Raw genomic sequence first — 19,213 nt, 5'->3', positions numbered from 1 at the left:
TAAATTTACAAAATATTTCGGGTTTTTCCTAATTCGATAAGTGATAACGGATAACCACGTGAGTTCTTAGGTCAGCGGCATCGGGAAATTGGGCGATTAGGTTTTTTATTCGGCCACTATACGGCCTCTATACGGCCACTTAAAAGATATATTACATGGCCTTTATACGGCCTCCATACGGCCTCTATACGTCCTCTGTATAAAGGCCGAATTTAACAGCTAGAAATGTGTATTAAATTATTTATTTGACCAAAACCCATAATCATGGGTAGAGTGAACCGCTGCCAGTGTCTCTCTTTTCCAAACAAAAGGAAATGATATTAATTTGAGGAACCGTCTGCAAATGCAAATTGATACCGAGAATGAAATCGGTCGGTCGCTTTTCCCATTCAATAAGCTTTATTACAATTCGTAAGCCGTGAATTCGAACGGGAAAAGCGAGCGACCGATTTCATTCTCGGTATCAATTTGCATTTGCGGACGGTTCCTCAAATTAATATCATTTCCTTTTGTTTGGAAAAGAGAGGCACTGGCAGCGGTTCACTCTACCCATGATTGTGGGTTTTGGTCAAATATCATCTCTTTTTGATTATAATGTCAGGATAATTAACACAGTCAAAACTTCATTAATAAGGAGGTAATTTCAACGATTTCGAAATTTTACCTTTGAAAACATTTCCTTGTGTTTAGGTAGGTATATCTGTTGATAAAAGACTGAATATGGCACTTTTTACTCATTCAAGTTGACATTAAATTCATATAATATAATGCCATTTAAATATCGTGGGAAAGCAGAATATATTCGAAATCAAGAATGAGCAAAATTCTCACTTTTCGCAAGTGTGCACTTTGAGCGGACGTTGCGTGCGCATACGATATTGAATCACCGTAAATTTTTGCATAGTGGTATTGTATATATAGTTTGATAAGCATGCAAAGTTTCAGAAGATTTCAAAAAGAACTTGGATCACAACGGGACTCCAAAGTTGATAAAAATCGTGAAAATAACAATTTTCAGTGATTTTAGCTATTTTAAATCAATTTGGGCGTATCCCCACGTGTGCAACTTTTCAATTTTCAACTTTAAAACTAGCTTATAACACAATTTAGACCTTTAGGAAGCACAATTGAGCCCCACAATCCAAGGGATGGCCCAACACCAGAGAATACTAATTCACAACTTTTGTGTTTTTTATAAAAATATTCTTCAAAAAAGCACTAATTTCAATAGCAAATATTTGGCAATTCGGTAGTGTGGCAAAGCACGGTTAAGGCACGGTTAAGGCACGGTTAAGGCACGGTTAAAGCACGGTTAAGGCACGGTTAAGGCACAAGGGTTACATAAGGCACGGTTCTTAAGGCACGGTTAACGCACGGTTAACGCACGGTTAACGCACGGTTAAGGCACGGTTAAGGCACAAACTGCCCAAAAGCAACCATTATGGTCGCATAAGGCACGGTTAACACACGGTTAACGCACGGTTGGGGAAATATGACATATAAACATACAAGTGGTTAACTAAGGCACGGTTAATGCACGGCTAGGGAACAAGGGTTACATAAGGCACGGTAGAGGCACGGCACAGCATCATTGGAAGAGGTAGGCGGGGATCCAGATGGAGGTAAAGTAGGAGTGGTAGGAGTGGTAGGAGTGGTAGGAGTGGTAGGAGCGGTAGGAGTGGTAGGAGCGGTAGGAGCGGTAGGAGCAGTAGGAGCGGCGTTGGGATTGGAAGCAGGAACAATAGGTGTGGGAGGAGGAGGAGGTCTGCTAGGACGAACAGCGGCGGTACGAGAATTTGTAGGTGCAGGGTTCGATCTTGTCGGTCTGACTACAGGAGTAGCGTGTGTCTGACAGGGATCGACTACAACGATCATCTGATGACCCTCTGGCTCGTCGCTCCATCCACTTCTGCAAGCCCGGTTACAGTGGTTACAGGTCAGGGAAGGAGGGGTAGGAGTGTAGGTAGTCCTCGGGCATATGGTGGCAATGTGGCCACATTCATAGCGGGAATCGCACTGTAAAATTTACAGATCGCCACATTCAGATCATGTGCCTTAGTTAACCACTTGTATGTTTATAGGTTATTTTTCCCCAACCGTGCGTTAACCGTGTGTTGACCGTGCCTTAAGCGACCATAATGGTTGCTTTTGGGCAGTTTGTGCCTTAACCGTGCGTTAACCGTGCGTTAACCGTGCCTTAAGAACCGTGCCTTATGTAACCCTTGTGCCTTAACCGTGCCTTAACCGTGCCTTAACCGTGCCTTAACTGTGCTTTAACCGTGCCTTAACCGTGCGTTAACCGTGCTTTGCCACACTACCGAATTGCCAAATATCTTTATGAAGGAGCAAGGTAGGAAAATTTTCCGGTAGATTTTCAGAATGCTTGAACAATTATCTAAGATGAAAATTTCCTCAGATTTTGAATAAAATTACTCCTTAATGGTTTCAAATCGATTTGAAAAATTGTTATTTTGTCAAAAAGTTTTAAAAACACCTAATTTGATGACGTCATCAAGTGTTGATGATGACGTTAAATTATTTTTTAATATAATGGTAACTAAAGTGTAAACGATTATCTTCAAGATCTGTGGTTCTAGATGGCTGTATCGTTTATACTTTTGAGTTTTGAATCTACGGACACTTGAATGTAGGCTACAATTGACTGCAATTGACTGCCAAAGCGTCTATATATATATACATACAGTCCTAATAGGACGAAACACTGTGTCTATGGATAAATATGCTCGCCTAGTTTACTAAGCTTGAGCACTCTAGGGAATGAATAGATCTACCGCTCAGCTTAAATGCAAAGGTCCTAACTCGTAATGAGTTTGTAGAGCACTCTGGTACCTATGTAATTCCCTCATCATTAGGGGCTTGGTAGCTCAGTGTCGTGGTTCCGAGCCAGTAATCGTAAGGTTGCCGGATCGATACCCGCCATCAGCAAAACCAGCCCTGACGATTTGAGCCATTCTGATGAGTCCTAATAGGACGAAACACTGTGTCTATGGATATATATACATACATATACTTCACGACAATCTGTTGTAAAACAGGGGTTCCAGAAAACCCACTTCCCGATACTCCTGAAACTTTTTACAGTCGATTTGGTCAACGTTTAGACGCCCTGCAAAGTTTCAGATCTCTAACTCATTTTTTCCCCTACTCTTGCCCAAGGCAAAAAGATCGTAGGGAATAAGTAATAGGGTTTGGATATATGAGGTGGCCCGATGGACCTACGATGTCGACAAACCACCGGTGCGTTTATTGATAAAAGCTCTTTGTTTCTAGAATAATGCTCCAACACGTGCAAATTCTTAGAGCGCATGTTCACTAATAAAAACTCTCTGTATTTTTGTTCGACTTTTAGGGAAGGGCAGAATTCGGTTCCGAGAAAGTTAGTTTAACAAAAGGTACTGCAGTGGAGCTGCACGTGCCTGCTTCACTTCTTTACTCACCAGTTGGTGTTATGAGGTCCAGGAACAAACACAGGCTCATATGAACTAATAAATCTTTAAATGTTTTCACCGTTTATCTAGTCTGACTACCTCTTCAAGGGTAATTTAAGATTTAGTCCAAACAATAACAGTGCATGTGGTTAAAGTTCACGTGTTTCTTTATCAGCCATCTGACCGCGGTTTACCCTCCAGTTCAATGGAGTTAATTTAATCCTGCTGGATTAAATTTCTATTCAAGTAATGCTTTTCAACTCCAGGACCGTAAATGTGTTGTTCCACTAAATTAACACGACCATCTTGAGGATGACCTGATCAATCTTCACTGGGTGGATATAAAGAAAATTATTGCATTAAAAATCTTACTACTATCCGATAGATCCGTGCTAAGATTGGCTCCAACTTAATAATATCTGCAAGACATGTTCAGATACTCGCAACATGGTCACTCATTGAAACTGATTATCCCATCTTTCAATTTCTAAGTTTAGTGGCCTATAACAAAATATGTTATTTGCTCTCTTGTGAACACCCAATATCCATTTAAGAATTTTCATGTGATTAGTTTCGAGAGCATCTTTTGCTGCTGCTTCTATTTTTGGAGACTCGCTTTTGTAGATTATTTTTCATTTTAAGCTCCAATTCGGCTGGGATTTTCCGGATGTGCGCTAAGGGGTCGTTCACATATCGTCACCTAAAAATAGAAAGGGCATATGTCGACATAGGCCCTTTTAAAAACTATACCAGCACGAAAATCTGTGGAACCATACCTACCATATCCCCAAATATAAAGTCAATTGAGTGAAAATTGAATATCTTCAATTTTTTCCTTTTCACCCTTTTGAAAAAAGGCAATAGTGAAAGGTTACGAATGGACGTTTTTGCAGAAAAACGTGGATTTTGGAGATTGCAGTAGGTGGGTCTGAATATGTCGTCAGTCCTTACGTTAGTAACCATGTCAACGAAAAAGTTGCGCGCGCGAGGATTGCTTGCGGAGATGTGATGTATAGATAGCCTGTGATCTATGAATGCGCGGCGCACCTGTGTTTTAATGTATACGATGTAATGTATAATATTAGGTTATAAGCCCAATTTGTACGTGGCACGCGTAGTGTATTGATGTGTACACGAGTATAGTTTACCTTTGCTTACAATTTAAGTTCTTTGCTTTACAAGTTAAGTTCTTTGGCAATTGAACTGAATTTCAAGTGTCTCCTGTACTTAATGCATAATTTATCAATATTATTATCATGAAGACTGAAGTGAGCTGATTGGAGCTTATACTTTATAGTAAATGTGAAATGGAAATCTAGCGTCCGCCAAAACGAAACAACGGGCGCAATTCTTGACCTTGTTTAAAAGGGCTTATATTAACATAGTCCTTTTTCAATAAACTGAACTGCTACTGATATTAATAAAATAAAAGGGCACATGTTGACATATGCCCTAACAAATTGTTGGAATGTGCTGTTTAAAGAAATAAATTTGAAAAGTTAAAATTTGAAAAGTTAAATGTACACATACGCCCTGTACCGATTCTCACATGTAAGATGTTTCAATTAGTTAAAAGGGCCTATATATCCACCAGCGGGCTATATTTGCGCCAGCAGGACCGCCCAGCCCGCTAGTTAGAAGACATGATATATCCCGGCCCGCTCTCACAGCCCGCTGATATAGCGGGAGCCCGCTATACCATCGGGCGATATAATAATATAGCCCGGAGATATATATATATTTTGTTTCCAGTGTGTTTCCAGTGTGTTTCCAGTGTGTTTCCAGTTATCAAGGTGCTAGTATGTTATATTGAAACTAATAAATAAAGCAGGAGAAGACGCTACAGATCCCCCAGTCTCCTCCTCCTCCTCCTCCTCCTCCTCCTCCTCCTCCTCCTCGGTCTCCCTACCCCTGGATCACATCACTATACACGTTCAGCGGACCAAGGTACAGGGAACTTGGCATATATTAGTCGTTACATAGCCTCCCTTTCTTGTGGGTATATCAAAACTCCAAAATTACGTTTTAAAACTTGTTTACCTAACGTAAACTAATTACCTCATAACTTCAAAAGCTACTAGCTAGTAAGTTAGTAACTTAGTAGCCAAGTAACTTAGTAAGTTAGTTACCTTGTAACCTACAAACCTAGTAACCTAGTAACTACATCAGGTGCGAGTGTGTGAGTTGGAGATCGGGTTTAAAAGTCTAGACTTGTCCCTGGGACGAGAACTCAACAAGTCCATCAGGTCAGCACCATAACTAGTTTTGTTATAACAGCAAAACATTAGATCTAACCTGTTATCTAGGTTGAATACCCCCAATATATCCACCCGGCAGGCTTGTGTGGATATTCAATATAGCAGAAGCGCGTGCGTGCACGTGCAGAAGCGCATGCGTGCACGTGCAGAAGCGTGCACGTGCTATATTTTATAACTCCCGTAGTGCTGCGTACCTTATCTAACAATACCCCTAGGTCGGATCTTGAACTGAGTGGGGTACACGCCAGCACAACATCTCATACCTTATCTAACCTGGATATGGTGCTTCCTTGTGATGTGAAGATAACAAGCACCATAGATACTAAAGGTGTGAACTCTGCGCTGGCTTTTGTAGCTTAGCACCTGGGTTACTTAGTAATCATTTGTCTCAGTAACTAAGTACATAGGTTACTTATAAGTAACCATTTGTCTTAGTAACTAAGTATATAGGTTACTTAGTAACCATTCGTCTTAGTAACTAAGTATATAGGTAACTTAGTTACCATTTGTCTTAGTAACTAAGTATATAGGTTACTTAGTAACCATTCGAATTAGTAACTAAGTATATAGGTTACTTAGTAACCATTTGTCTTAGTAACTAAGTATATAGGTTACTTAGTAACCATTTGTCTTAGTAACTAAGTATATAGGTAACTTAGTTACCATTTGTCTTAGTAACTAAGTATATAGGTTACTTAGTAACCATTCGAATTAGTAACTAAGTATATAGGTTACTTAGTAACCATTTGTCTTAGTAACTAAGTATATAGGTTACTTAGTAACCATTTGTCTTAGTAACTAAGTATATAGGTTACTTAGTAACCATTTGTCTTATAACTAAGTATATAGGTTACTTAGTAACCATTTGTCTTATAACTAAGTATATAGGTTACTTAGTAACCATTTGTCTTAGTAACTAAGTATATAGGTTACTTAGTAACCATGTGTCTTAGTAACTAAGTATATAATAAGTTACTTAGTAACCATGTGTCTTAGTAACTAAGTATATAAGTTACTTAGTAACCATGTGTCTTAGTAACTAAGTATATAGGTTACCTAGTAACCATTTGTCTTAGTAACTAAGTATATAGGTTTGTTAGTAACCTAGTAACCTGTCTCACTCCCAGGTGTAGTTACTTAGTAACCTAGTAACCTGTCCCACTCTCAGGTGTAGTTAACAGTGTGTACTTACCGTGTTTGTTCTGTAAACTAGGTCAGGAGCACGTGACAGTCCTCCAGAAACTCACAGAACAAATCTCCAAATACCTGCCTGGTCAGTTATTAGCTTTATAATTAAATAATTGGGTGATTATAGCTACAGAATCGAATAATCAGTTGTTTTTATTTTATCTGATATTTTGATTTAATAATATTGGCTCACAATCAATTTCCTTATCAGCATTTTAGTTACCATTTTTCCTATGGTTCGTAACAAATAATACTTCTTTTTTCCCTGTAACGGTAATTATTTTGCCTCATCAGCCTCATTAGCAACAGTTGATTGATTAATTATAATTAGCAGCATCATTAGCAACAGTTGATTGATTAATTATAATTAGCTGAGTCAGTAGAAGAAACGACCCCAGCTCATTAGCAACAGTTGATTGATTAATTATAATTAGCAGAGTCAGTAGAAGAAACGACCCCAGCTCCTTAGTAACAGTTGATTGATTAATTATAATTAGCAGAGTCAGTAGAAGAAACGACCCCAGCTCCTTAGTAACAGTTGATTGATTAATTATAATTAGCAGCCTCATTAGCAACAGTTGATTGATTAATTATAATTAGCAGCATCATTAGCAACAGTTGATTGATTAATTATAATTAGCAGAGTCAGTAGAAGAAACGACCCCAGCTCATTAGCAACAGTTGATTGATTAATTATAATTAGCAGAGTCAGTAGAAGAAACGACCCCAGCTCCTTAGTAACAGTTGATTGATTAATTATAATTAGCAGAGTCAGTAGAAGAAACGACCCCAGCTCCTTAGTAACAGTTGATTGATTAATTATAATTAGCAGCATCATTAGTAACAGTTAAATAATTAATTATAATTAGCAGAGTCAGTAGAAGAAACGACCCCAGCTCCGTTCACCACCTACCACCACGATGATATAAGAAGTGCAGGCTACAAGTTCGTTATTCTGGAGTCAGATAAACAACACACTGTGGCCCCAGGCACTGTCGTCTTCAGTGCTAACGAGGCCGCCATCACTTGGAGGTCAGTTCAAACACAAGGAAATATTTTAGGTATTACTTTCAGCTTAGTTCAACCGCAATTTTTGTTAATTTTGGCAATTATGTAGTCTCAATTAAGTTTGGGTTCTGCAAAAGTTTCACCACATTTCTGAGGAAATGTGGTGAAATTGAACAGCAATAAAACACAGACATTTTCAGGTATCCAGAGAAACGCAGTATAGTAACCATGGTGACACTACCCGTATTACTAGCGTGTGAACAAAATGAAGGAATTCAGTGTACTTTACTGTACTACGATCAGTTTACTAAAACTTACATTCCCTACATCGACTTTATAGTGTCACAAGTAAGTTAAATTGAGATAAGTTCACTAAAACTTATCGAATAGCTATGCCCGCATACGGTTATATGCCTTACCGGTCGGTCCGTCGGTCGGTCAGTCAGTCAGCTCTTCGGTCGGTCAGTCAGTCGGTCAGTGAGTATATCTAATCTCCCAGGTTGATGTGGCTAGGTTTAAGTCTATATATCTAATCTCCCAGGTTGATGTGGCTAGGTTTAAGTCTGTATATCTAATCTCCCAGGTTGATGTGGCTAGGTTTAAGTCTGTATATCTAATCTCCCAGGTTGATGTGGCTAGGTTTAAGTCTGTATATCTAATCTCCCAGGTTGATGTGGCTAGGTTTGAGTCTGTATATCTAATCTCCCAGGTTGATGTGGCTAGGTTTGAGTCTGTATATCTAATCTCCCAGGTTGATGTGGCTAGGTTTAAGTCTGTATATCTAATCTCCCAGGTTGATGTGGCTAGGTTTAAGTCTGTATATCTAATCTCCCAGGTTGATGTGGCTAGGTTTGAGTCTGTATATCTAATCTCCCAGGTTGATGTGGCTAGGTTTAAGTCTGTATACCTAATCTCCCAGGTTGATGTGGCTAGGTTTAAGTCTGTATATCTAATCTCCCAGGTTGATGTGGCTAGGTTTGAGTCTGTATATCTAATCTCCCAGGTTGATGTGGCTAGGTTTGAGTCTGTATATCTAATCTCCCAGGTTGATGTGGCTAGGTTTAAGTCTATATATCTAATCTCCCAGGTTGATGTGGCTAGGTTTGAGTCTGTATATCTTATCTCCCAGGTTGATGTGGCTAGGTTTGAGTCTGTATATCTAATCTCCCAGGTTGATGTGGCTAGGTTTAAGTCTGTATATCTTATCTCCCAGGTTGATGTGGCTAGGTTTAAGTCTGTATATCTAATCTCCCAGGTTGATGTGGCTAGGTTTAAGTCTGTATATCTAATCTCCCAGGTTGATGTGGCTAGGTTTGAGTCTGTATATCTAATCTCCCAGGTTGATGTGGCTAGGTTTAAGTCTGTATATCTAATCTCCCAGGTTGATGTGGCTAGGTTTAAGTCTGTATATCTAATCTCCCAGGTTGATGTGGCTAGGTTTCAGTGAGTATATCTAATCTCCCAGGTTGATGTGGCTAGGTTTGAGTCTGTATATCTAATCTCCCAGGTTGATGTGGCTAGGTTTGAGTCTGTATATCTAATCTCCCAGGTTGATGTGGCTAGGTTTAAGTCTATATATCTAATCTCCCAGGTTGATGTGGCTAGGTTTGAGTCTGTATATCTAATCTCCCAGGTTGATGTGGCTAGGTTTGAGTCTGTATATCTAATCTCCCAGGTTGATGTGGCTAGGTTTGAGTCTGTATATCTAATCTCCCAGGTTGATGTGGCTAGGTTTGAGTCTGTATATCTAATCTCCCAGGTTGATGTGGCTAGGTTTGAGTCTGTATATCTAATCTCCCAGGTTGATGTGGCTAGGTTTGAGTCTGTATATCTAATCTCCCAGGTTGATGTGGCTAGGTTTGAGTCTGTATATCTAATCTCCCAGGTTGATGTGGCTAGGTTTAAGTCTGTATATCTAATCTCCCAGGTTGATGTGGCTAGGTTTAAGTCTGTATATCTAATCTCCCAGGTTGATGTGGCTAGGTTTAAGTCTGTATATCTAATCTCCCAGGTTGATGTGGCTAGGTTTGAGTGAGTATATCTAATCTCCCAGGTTGATGTGGCTAGGTTTAAGTCTGTATATCTAATCTCCCAGGTTGATGTGGCTAGGTTTAAGTCTGTATATCTAATCTCCCAGGTTGATGTGGCTAGGTTTAAGTCTGTATATCTAATCTCCCAGGTTGATGTGGCTAGGTTTGAGTGAGTATATCTAATCTCCCAGGTTGATGTGGCTAGGTTTGAGTCTGTATATCTAATCTCCCAGGTTGATGTGGCTAGGTTTGAGTCTGTATATCTAATCTCCCAGGTTGATGTGGCTAGGTTTGAGTCTGTATATCTAATCTCCCAGGTTGATGTGGCTAGGTTTAAGTCTGTATATCTTATCTCCCAGGTTGATGTGGCTAGGTTTGAGTCTGTATATCTAATCTCCCAGGTTGATGTGGCTAGGTTTGAGTCTGTATATCTAATCTCCCAGGTTGATGTGGCTAGGTTTGAGTCTGTATATCTAATCTCCCAGGTTGATGTGGCTAGGTTTGAGTCTGTATATCTAATCTCCCAGGTTGATGTGGCTAGGTTTAAGTCTGTATATCTAATCTCCCAGGTTGATGTGGCTAGGTTTGAGTTGCCGGGTGGTGGTGTAGAAGCTAGCCAGTGGAGAGTACACATGGAACTAGATGTGGAGATCTGGGAGGAGAAGAGTTCCGGCAGTGAACACACTGGAGATGATGTAGTGCTGTGAGTCTCTTTACTACTCCCTTAGTCTCCTCTATTTGCTTCCTCACTTCTGTATTGTGTTCTCCTTATTCTCCTCTATTTGTTACAGTAGTATGTAGTATGAAGCATGTAGAAGTATGTAGTTCTCACTCCCGGCCCCTCTCAGTGACTGGAAGGATGTGGAGCTGTCCTCTTACCCAGCTCTGTCTCTAGCTGGGTGTCTCTGTGTGGACAGTATGAGTACCCGAGTCCCCTCTATCTCTACCTCTCTCTACATAGCAGAGCTGGAGTTTGTGCTCCTTCATCACAACTTAAAACATACTGGTTAGTTATAGTTACTTACTTACTTACTTACTTACTTAGTTACACTGCCCTTATAGTCCTGCAGATGCAAGGGAGAGGAAATGAAGGTTAGTTATCAGGGGAAGGCAGAATTTGGGAGGGGAGGGGGTGGTAGGGGTAAGGGTAGGGGGTGGGGGTTGGTGGGGGTGGGAGGGTTGGTAGCTATCATGATAAGACTGAATTAGTGGACCGCTAATCAGACCTCTGAGTCCATTAATAATATCAAGGTGAACCCCCCCCCCCCCCTTAATAATAGCAGGTATCAGTTTATTAAGTTCACACTTTACGTTTGTGTCACTTCATATTAAACAAATGAAACAATCGAGTGGTTTGCTGAAAATGATAAAATCCTCTACGTTAAAACCCCGTTATACCATATTTGGTGGTACTATCATATTTGGTAATAATACCATATTTGGTAATAATACCATATTTGGTAATAATACCATATTTGGTAATAATACCATATTTGGTAATAATACCATATTTGGTAATAATACCATATTTGGTAATAATACCATATTTGGTAATAATACCATATTTGGTAATAATACCATATTTGGTAATAATACCATATTTGGTAATAATACCATATTTGGGGTTGCGGGGATGGTCAACTTTTGAAATTTAGTTATCTCTAAAGTATGTATTTCAACATATACATGGTGTGTGAGTATTTCGTGGAAATGAGCAGCCCAGGAGTCTACTGTCTCTACTGAGATAATAACAGGGATAACTAAATTAGTTAAAAATATTTTAATACTGAACAAATATAATAACACGAGGACAATAACCCACCTTTGGCAGTGTGCCAACATTACCTGACACAGTCAGGAGGGGCTACGTGTAAGGGGTCTAAAGTGGGTAAAACCTGGCAAACGAATGCTAGGTAATTATGGGAAAGTTAAATTTAGGGTGAACTGAAAAGTTAGGGTCAGGTAAGGGTCAGGTCAGGGTCAGGTTGACCAGGTGGAGTAAGTAATAATGTCGAGGTGGGTTAATGACCGACCAACTTAATTAAATACACAAACGTTATACAAAAAATATGGCACCCCAGCTGTACCTAGCCACAAACAGGTCACTTCCTGGCCACAAAGCATCAAACTTAGCACACACGACTCTGAAGTAACAAACCCCCAACCTTCTAGCCGCTAAACCACAACCTTCTAGCAGCTAAACCACAACCTTCTAGCCGCTAAACCACAACCTTCTAGCCGCTAAACCACAACCTTCTAGCCGCTAAACCACAACCTTCTAGCAGCTAAACCACAACCTTCTAGCCGCTAAACCACAACCTTCTAGCCGCTAAACCACAACCTTCTAGCCGCTAAACCACAACCTTCTAGCCGCTAAACCACAACCTTCTAGCCGCTAAACCACAACCTTCTAGCCGCTAAACCACAACCTTCTAGCCGCTAAACCACAACCTTCTAGCCGCTAAACCACAACCTTCTAGCCGCTAAACCACAACCTTCTAGCCGCTAAACCACAACCTTCTAGCCGCTAAACCACAACCTTCTAGCCGCTAAACCACAACCTTCTAGCCGCTAAACCACAACCTTCTAGCCGCTAAACCACAACCTTCTAGCCGCTAAACCACAACCTTCTAGCCGCTAAACCACAACCTTCTAGCCGCTAAACCACAACCTTCTAGCCGCTAAACCACAACCTTCTAGCCGCTAAACCACAACCTTCTAGCCGCTAAACCACAACCTTCTAGCCGCTAAACCACAACCTTCTAGCCGCTAAACCACAACCTTCTAGCCGCTAAACCACAACCTTCTAGCCGCTAAACCACAACCTTCTAGCCGCTAAACCACAACCTTCTAGCCGCTAAACCACAACCTTCTAGCCGCTAAACCACAACCTTCTAGCCGCTAAACCACAACCTTCTAGCCGCTAAACCACAACCTTCTAGCCGCTAAACCACAACCTTCTAGCCGCTAAACCACAACCTTCTAGCCGCTAAACCACAACCTTCTAGCCGCTAAACCACAACCTTCTAGCCGCTAAACCACAACCTTCTAGCCGCTAAACCACAACCTTCTAGCCGCTAAACCACAACCTTCTAGCCGCTAAACCACAACCTTCTAGCCGCTAAACCACAACCTTCTAGCCGCTAAACCACAACCTTCTAGCCGCTAAACCACAACCTTCTAGCCGCTAAACCACAACCTTCTAGCCGCTAAACCACAACCTTCTAGCCGCTAAACCACAACCTTCTAGCCGCTAAACCACAACCTTCTAGCCGCTAAACCACAACCTTCTAGCCGCTAAACCACAACCTTCTAGCCGCTAAACCACAACCTTCTAGCCGCTAAACCACAACCTTCTAGCCGCTAAACCACAACCTTCTAGCCGCTAAACCACAACCTTCTAGCCGCTAAACCACAACCTTCTAGCCGCTAAACCACAACCTTCTAGCCGCTAAACCACAACCTTCTAGCCGCTAAACCACAACCTTCTAGCCGCTAAACCACAACCTTCTAGCCGCTAAACCACAAACTTCTAGCCGCTAAACCACAACCTTCTAGCCGCTAAACCACAACCTTCTAGCCGCTAAACCACAACCTTCTAGCCGCTAAACCACAACCTTCTAGCCGCTAAACCACAACCTTCTAGCCGCTAAACCACAACCTTCTAGCCGCTAAACCACAACCTTCTAGCCGCTAAACCACAACCTTCTAGCCGCTAAGCCACAACCTTCTAGCCGCTAAACCACAACCTTCTAGCCGCTAAACCACAACCTTCTAGCCGCTAAACCACAACCTTCTAGCCGCTAAACCACAACCTTCTAGCCGCTAAACAACATCTATCTAGCCGCTAAACCACAACCTTCTAGCCGCTAAACCACAACCTTCTACCCGCTAAACCGCAACCTTCTACCCGCTAAACCGCAACCTTCTAGCCGCTAAACCGCAACCTTCTAGCCGCTAAACCACAACCTTCTAGCCGCTAAACCACAACCTTCTAGCCGCTAAACCACAACCTTCTAGCCGCTAAACCACAACCTTCTAGCCGCTAAACCACAAACTTCTAGCCGCTAAACCACAACCTTCTAGCAGCTAAACCACAACCTTCTAGCCGCTAAACCACAACCTTCTAGCCGCTAAACCACAACCTTCTAGCCGCTAAACCACAACCTTCTAGCCGCTAAACCACAACCTTCTAGCCGCTAAACCACAACCTTCTAGCCGCTAAACCACAACCTTCTAGCCGCTAAACCACAAACTTCTAGCCGCTAAACCGCAACCTTCTAGCCGCTAAACCACAAGCTTCTAGCCGCTAAACCGCAACCTTCTAGCCGCTAAACCGCAACCTTCTACCCGCTAAACCACAACCTTCTAGCCGCTAAACCGCAACCTTCTAGCCGCTAAACCGCAACCTTCTACCCGCTAAACCACAACCTTCTAGCCGCTAAACCACAACCTTCTAGCCGCTAAACCACAACCTTCTAGCCGCTAAACCACAAACTTCTAGCCGCTAAACCACAACCTTCTAGCCGCTAAACCACAACCTTCTAGCCGCTAAACCACAACCTTCTAACCGCTAAACCACAACCTTCTAGCCGCTAAACCACAACCTTCTAGCCACTAAACCACAACCTTCTAGCCGCTAAACCACAACCTTCTAGCCGCTAAACCGCAACCTTCTAGTCGCTAAACCACAACTTTCTAGCCGCTAAACCACAACCTTCTAGCCGCTAAACCACAACCTTCTAGCCGCTAAACCACAACCTTGTAGCCGCTAAACCACAACCTTCTAGCCGCTAAACCACAACCTTCTAGCCGCTAAACCACAACCTTCTAGCCGCTAAACCACAACCTTCTAGCCGCTAAACCACAACCTTCTAGCCGCTAAACCACAACCTTCTAGCCGCTAAACCACAACCTTCTAGCCGCTAAACCACAACCTTCTAGCCGCTAAACCACAACCTTCTAGCCGCTAAACCACAACCTTCTAGCCGCTAAACCACAACCTTCTAGCCGCTAAACCACAACCTTCTAGCCGCTAAACCACAACCTTCTAGCCGCTAAACCACAACCTTCTAGCCGCTAAACCACAACCTTCTAGCCGCTAAACCACAACCTTCTTGCCGCTAAACCACAAATTTCTAGCCGCTAAATCAAACCTCTAGCCGCTAAACCACAACCTTCTAACCGCTAAATCAAACCTCTAGCCGCTAAACCACAACCTTCTAGCCGCTAAACCCCTCCGTTGCTATTTGTCTTATGACTTATTCTCGGCTGACTACAAACACTTCCCTCGGGGTCACTTTCCATCTCTGCTCGCTGTTTGTTCAAAGTCTGAACTCTGAGAAAGTCATTCCACTCCCGTAACCTAGCAGCCATCTCCTCCTCACGTGATATATTGCGCGCAGCTGCACGTGCAGCTTTAGCGGGAGTTGACCTGGAGCGGCGTGTGTCTGGTAAGGGTGTATGTTCGATATGGTAACCGTCCAGCCTCCCCTGTCTGCTCACTCGCCGCACATGTGTTCGTTTGGGAGGATCCGAGTTAGGGTACCCCCCAGGTTTCTTATTGACAGTGTGATTATTAGAGAGATTAGAGAACCTTATAGAGTATGTAAAGTACACTACCAGTCCGATACCCATCCAACTAGAGAACCTTATCCAAGTCTTATAGCTGAGGTGCATTATCAGTACTGAGTTTAGGAAGATAGCGAATAGAGGCATGAGGGGCACAAAGGGGCAGTAGAAGGACAGTTCTTGTATATTCTGAGGTTGAAGGTAGATGATAACACCACATATCAGCATTATCAGGGTGAGGATGCTTGCGGAGGTGATAAAGAGGACACTGGAGAAGTTGGAGTAAGCTATCAGGTAGCCGAATATGCAGGATGTTATAGTGTAGATTATAAGGGAGGCTTTCATCTTGCGTTCTGTGAACTGGTTCACTGAGGAGGTGTAGTGTTAGAGTAGTTTCACATATTTTTATAAGGTGTAGTGTTAGAGTAGTTTAATAAAGGTTAATACAAGTAGAGTTAGAGGTTAGAGTAGTTTAATAAAGGTTACAAGTAGAGTTAGAGGTTAGAGTAGTTTAATAAAGGTTACAAGTAGAGTTAGAGGTTAGAGTAGTTTAATAAAGGTTACAAGTAGAGTTAGAGGTTAGAGTAGTTTAATAAAGGTTACAACAAAGATACATTTTAATGCAGCTCTTCCGCGCTCTGTGCACCTCTTCCGCGCGCTTTAATGGTCGTTGCATCCCCCCCCCCCCCCCCCCCCCCCCCCCCCGCGATTACACGGTTTTTGCAGATTTTAAGCATGCTATTATAAAATAAACTGACCACAACTTGCAGTGGATGGAACTTTAAGTGGATGGAACTTTAAATTAAAAATATTACAAACTATTATTTAATTGATATTACTATTAATAATAAAAGAATAAACCTCATTTTATGTCAGCTGATTAATTATGTTTACAGATAGGTGGTTTCCATTTAATCCTGTATCCGGCTGGATACTTGATTAATTATAATATTTTATTTAATTATGCTATAGAACTTGCAAATGTGATAATATAATTTATTAATATAATATTTATTTATCAATATGTATGCATACATAATATATATTATTTACTTATTATTTAATGATTTCAATGGTTTAAGATTCCAATTAAACAATGTAACTAATTGACACAGTGTACAGTCTGACGATTGGGTGCGTCTAATTATTATATATTATATATCACAACCGCTCTCTTTTATTGTGTAGAAGTCCAGCCAATGAAATATATATATATCGTCTTCAATTAATTTTATTGTCTGACTTCATTTCATTTTTGGCAGCCTCTATCATCAAAGTTTGCAGCAATGTACATTACATTATTGCAACGGAAAACTTACATTTCGAAATTTTAAATTTTAACTGCAATAAATCATGCCAGGAAAATATATTGGTTTTATATGCACATTTAGTGATATCTAGTTTCCTAGATTATGTAGAAGCCGAGAAAGTTTATCATATAATAACATGATGTCTCCATTTTGTCATTGTAACAGCTCTTATTACTTTACTACCATTACATTATAGTCATATAAGTATAACTTCAAGATTCCACGTGTTTTTAGTCTTACATTTTTGCATGCCATTTCTAGCTCACAACTTGAATGTACAGTAATAATATATATAATATATATAGTAATGTGCTAGTGTGAAAAATCACGGCTCAAATTATCTTTTATCACTTTTGTGCCAACGAAGCCATCTTTACGGCAAATAAAGACTTATATTTTTCTTAGACTTGGATTAATTTGTGCATATTATGTTAGGATATCTATTCTCATATTATTATATCTATATTGCTATATTGTAATATGTGTTCCCGCCAGTTAAAAGTTATAAATATTCACACAGCTGTTACCATGGTTACAGTGTATTATATTATGGTGGTCACGTGCATTGCTAGATCTGAAGTCTAAGTTTGTACAAAATGTGAGTATATCTGCTTCAGAGAATTAAAATAATACAACAGTCGTCATCATGACAACAACAACCGTTACCATGAAAAAAACCTACTTGCACTGTTCCCATTCCCAAACTCCCCGGGTTTGTACCGTAGTCTGATGATTGACACACTTGCCATGATGTACGCTATCAGTGTACCTATAGACAACATGTCTATCAGTTCGTCTAGTACAAATACTGCTACAAACACGGTGGATACTAAACCGTAGAACACTGTCCCTTTGAAGGGGCCCTGAGGGGAGTAGTGGTTACTATGGTAACTAAACTGGTTACTATGGTTACTACACTGAGGGGAGTACTGGTAAGATAAGGGTAAGATAAGGGTCACTTAGTCTTGATATCTCTATTCTATTCTGGTGTTTCAGTAATGCCACCAAATATAATAGATAAGATAAGATAGGTAAGGTATGAACTGTAATGCCACCAAATATAATAGATAAGATAAGATAGGTAAGGTATGAACTAAATATAATAGATAAGATAAGAAAGGTAAGATATTAACTGAGCGTACCCCAGTCTCTTTGTCTACGTCCCCGAGGAATTTGAAGAGGAGCCCATCTTCTGACATCATGGTTAAGAGAGGGGGCAGGGGCAGGAACTTGTACACTGACGCTTGTACCAGCCCTGGTGGGAGTGGATGTTATAATGGTTACTCCTTTCTAATACTTTTTGCAAATCTCGTTGAGATTTAGAGCGCTATCACGTGGTGTGATTACAGTAGTGTTATACAAGTTACCATGGTTACAGCCCTGAACTACTATGTGTTATACTACAGTAGTGTTATACAAGTTACCATGGTTACAGCCCTGAACTACTATGTGTTATACTACAGTAGTGTTATACAAGTTACCATGGTTACAGCCCTGAACTACTATGTGTTATACTACAGTAGTGTTATACAAGTTACCATGGTTACAGCCCTGAACTACTATGTGTTATACTACAGTAGTGTTATACAAGTTACCAATTACCATGGTTACAGCCCTGAACTATAGTAGTGACTGAAGTTAACCGTCCTAAATGAGTGTTAATAGTTCAATTGTAGTTACCATGGTTGTATTAAAGTTAGTGAATCTAAGTGCTAAGCTGCAGTCAACTCAAAGGTGATAATCTTTTCTTATTGCTAGTCCACTGTGTTTCAAAAGGAGACTGTCAAACCCAGAGATAGAAAGTACACCCTGTATAAGTGAGAAGATAGAAGCTACACTACAGATTGGTAAATTATCTCATCACGTGACATTAGATCATGCAAACCAGGTTTTGGCGGGAGATTTGAGATCCTGAAACTATAGCTCAGATAGTCCGTAGTATAGGTAGTATAGTAGGTCTTAAAGTGAGATAAGTGTATTTATGCTATTTTAAAATTCACAGACTATTACTGTGGAGAGCCCTCACATTATCTACCAAGTGGGGAAGGGAAGGGTATCAAGTATTACAACAGAATGATAGTAGATAATTAAATAAATTTAATAAAAGCATGCATACTAATGAAGAGTTGATCCCCCCCCCCCCCCCCCCCCACTAATGAAGATTAAGCTCCAACTGACCTGCAATAGCGCCGATAGCGAGTAGTTTCTGGAGGGGTAGGAGGTTGTGTTCAGTAAAAGCACTGAATATGGGAGCAGCAGTATCTATCTTCCAGCTGGGTATCATGCAGCTGATAGTGAAACTCACCCCTATATACAGAACAGTAGATATTACCAGTGTACTGATAGAGGCTATTGGAAGGTTCCTCTTAGGGTCCCGGGACTTTATACCGTCCCCGAAT

General features: G+C 40.9%; 2 protein-coding genes across 2 annotated transcripts in view; one reads left to right on the top strand and one right to left on the bottom strand.

The window, feature by feature from the left end:
* Positions 1-19,213, top strand: part of LOC134825413 (uncharacterized) — a 146,966-nt gene that overhangs the window by 25,664 nt on the left and 102,089 nt on the right. The window contains exons 23-30 of the mRNA XM_063837589.1: positions 5,278-5,396; positions 5,619-5,695; positions 5,923-6,035; positions 6,876-6,980; positions 7,768-7,927; positions 8,104-8,251; positions 10,503-10,636; positions 10,782-10,939. Coding sequence (XP_063693659.1) covers positions 5,278-5,396; positions 5,619-5,695; positions 5,923-6,035; positions 6,876-6,980; positions 7,768-7,927; positions 8,104-8,251; positions 10,503-10,636; positions 10,782-10,939 — 1,014 coding nt within the window. The remainder of the gene's footprint in view (positions 1-5,277; positions 5,397-5,618; positions 5,696-5,922; positions 6,036-6,875; positions 6,981-7,767; positions 7,928-8,103; positions 8,252-10,502; positions 10,637-10,781; positions 10,940-19,213) is intronic.
* LOC134825076 (solute carrier family 7 member 14-like) overlaps positions 15,163-19,213 on the bottom strand; it is a 7,585-nt gene continuing 3,534 nt past the window's right edge. Inside the window, exons 5-8 of the mRNA XM_063837204.1 lie at positions 18,993-19,213; positions 17,957-18,069; positions 17,497-17,677; positions 15,163-15,872 (exon numbers count right to left, since the gene is read on the bottom strand). The exon at positions 18,993-19,213 is cut by the window's right edge and continues 546 nt beyond it. Coding sequence (XP_063693274.1) covers positions 15,163-15,872; positions 17,497-17,677; positions 17,957-18,069; positions 18,993-19,213 — 1,225 coding nt within the window. The remainder of the gene's footprint in view (positions 15,873-17,496; positions 17,678-17,956; positions 18,070-18,992) is intronic.

The sequence above is a fragment of the Bolinopsis microptera genome, chromosome 13, assembly GCF_026151205.1.
Source record: "Bolinopsis microptera isolate Bmic1 chromosome 13, MBARI_Bmic_1.0, whole genome shotgun sequence".
NCBI lineage: Eukaryota > Metazoa > Ctenophora > Tentaculata > Lobata > Bolinopsidae > Bolinopsis > Bolinopsis microptera.
The sequence above is the reverse complement of the archived record's forward strand: the minus strand, read 5'-3'. Positions and strand labels throughout refer to the sequence as shown.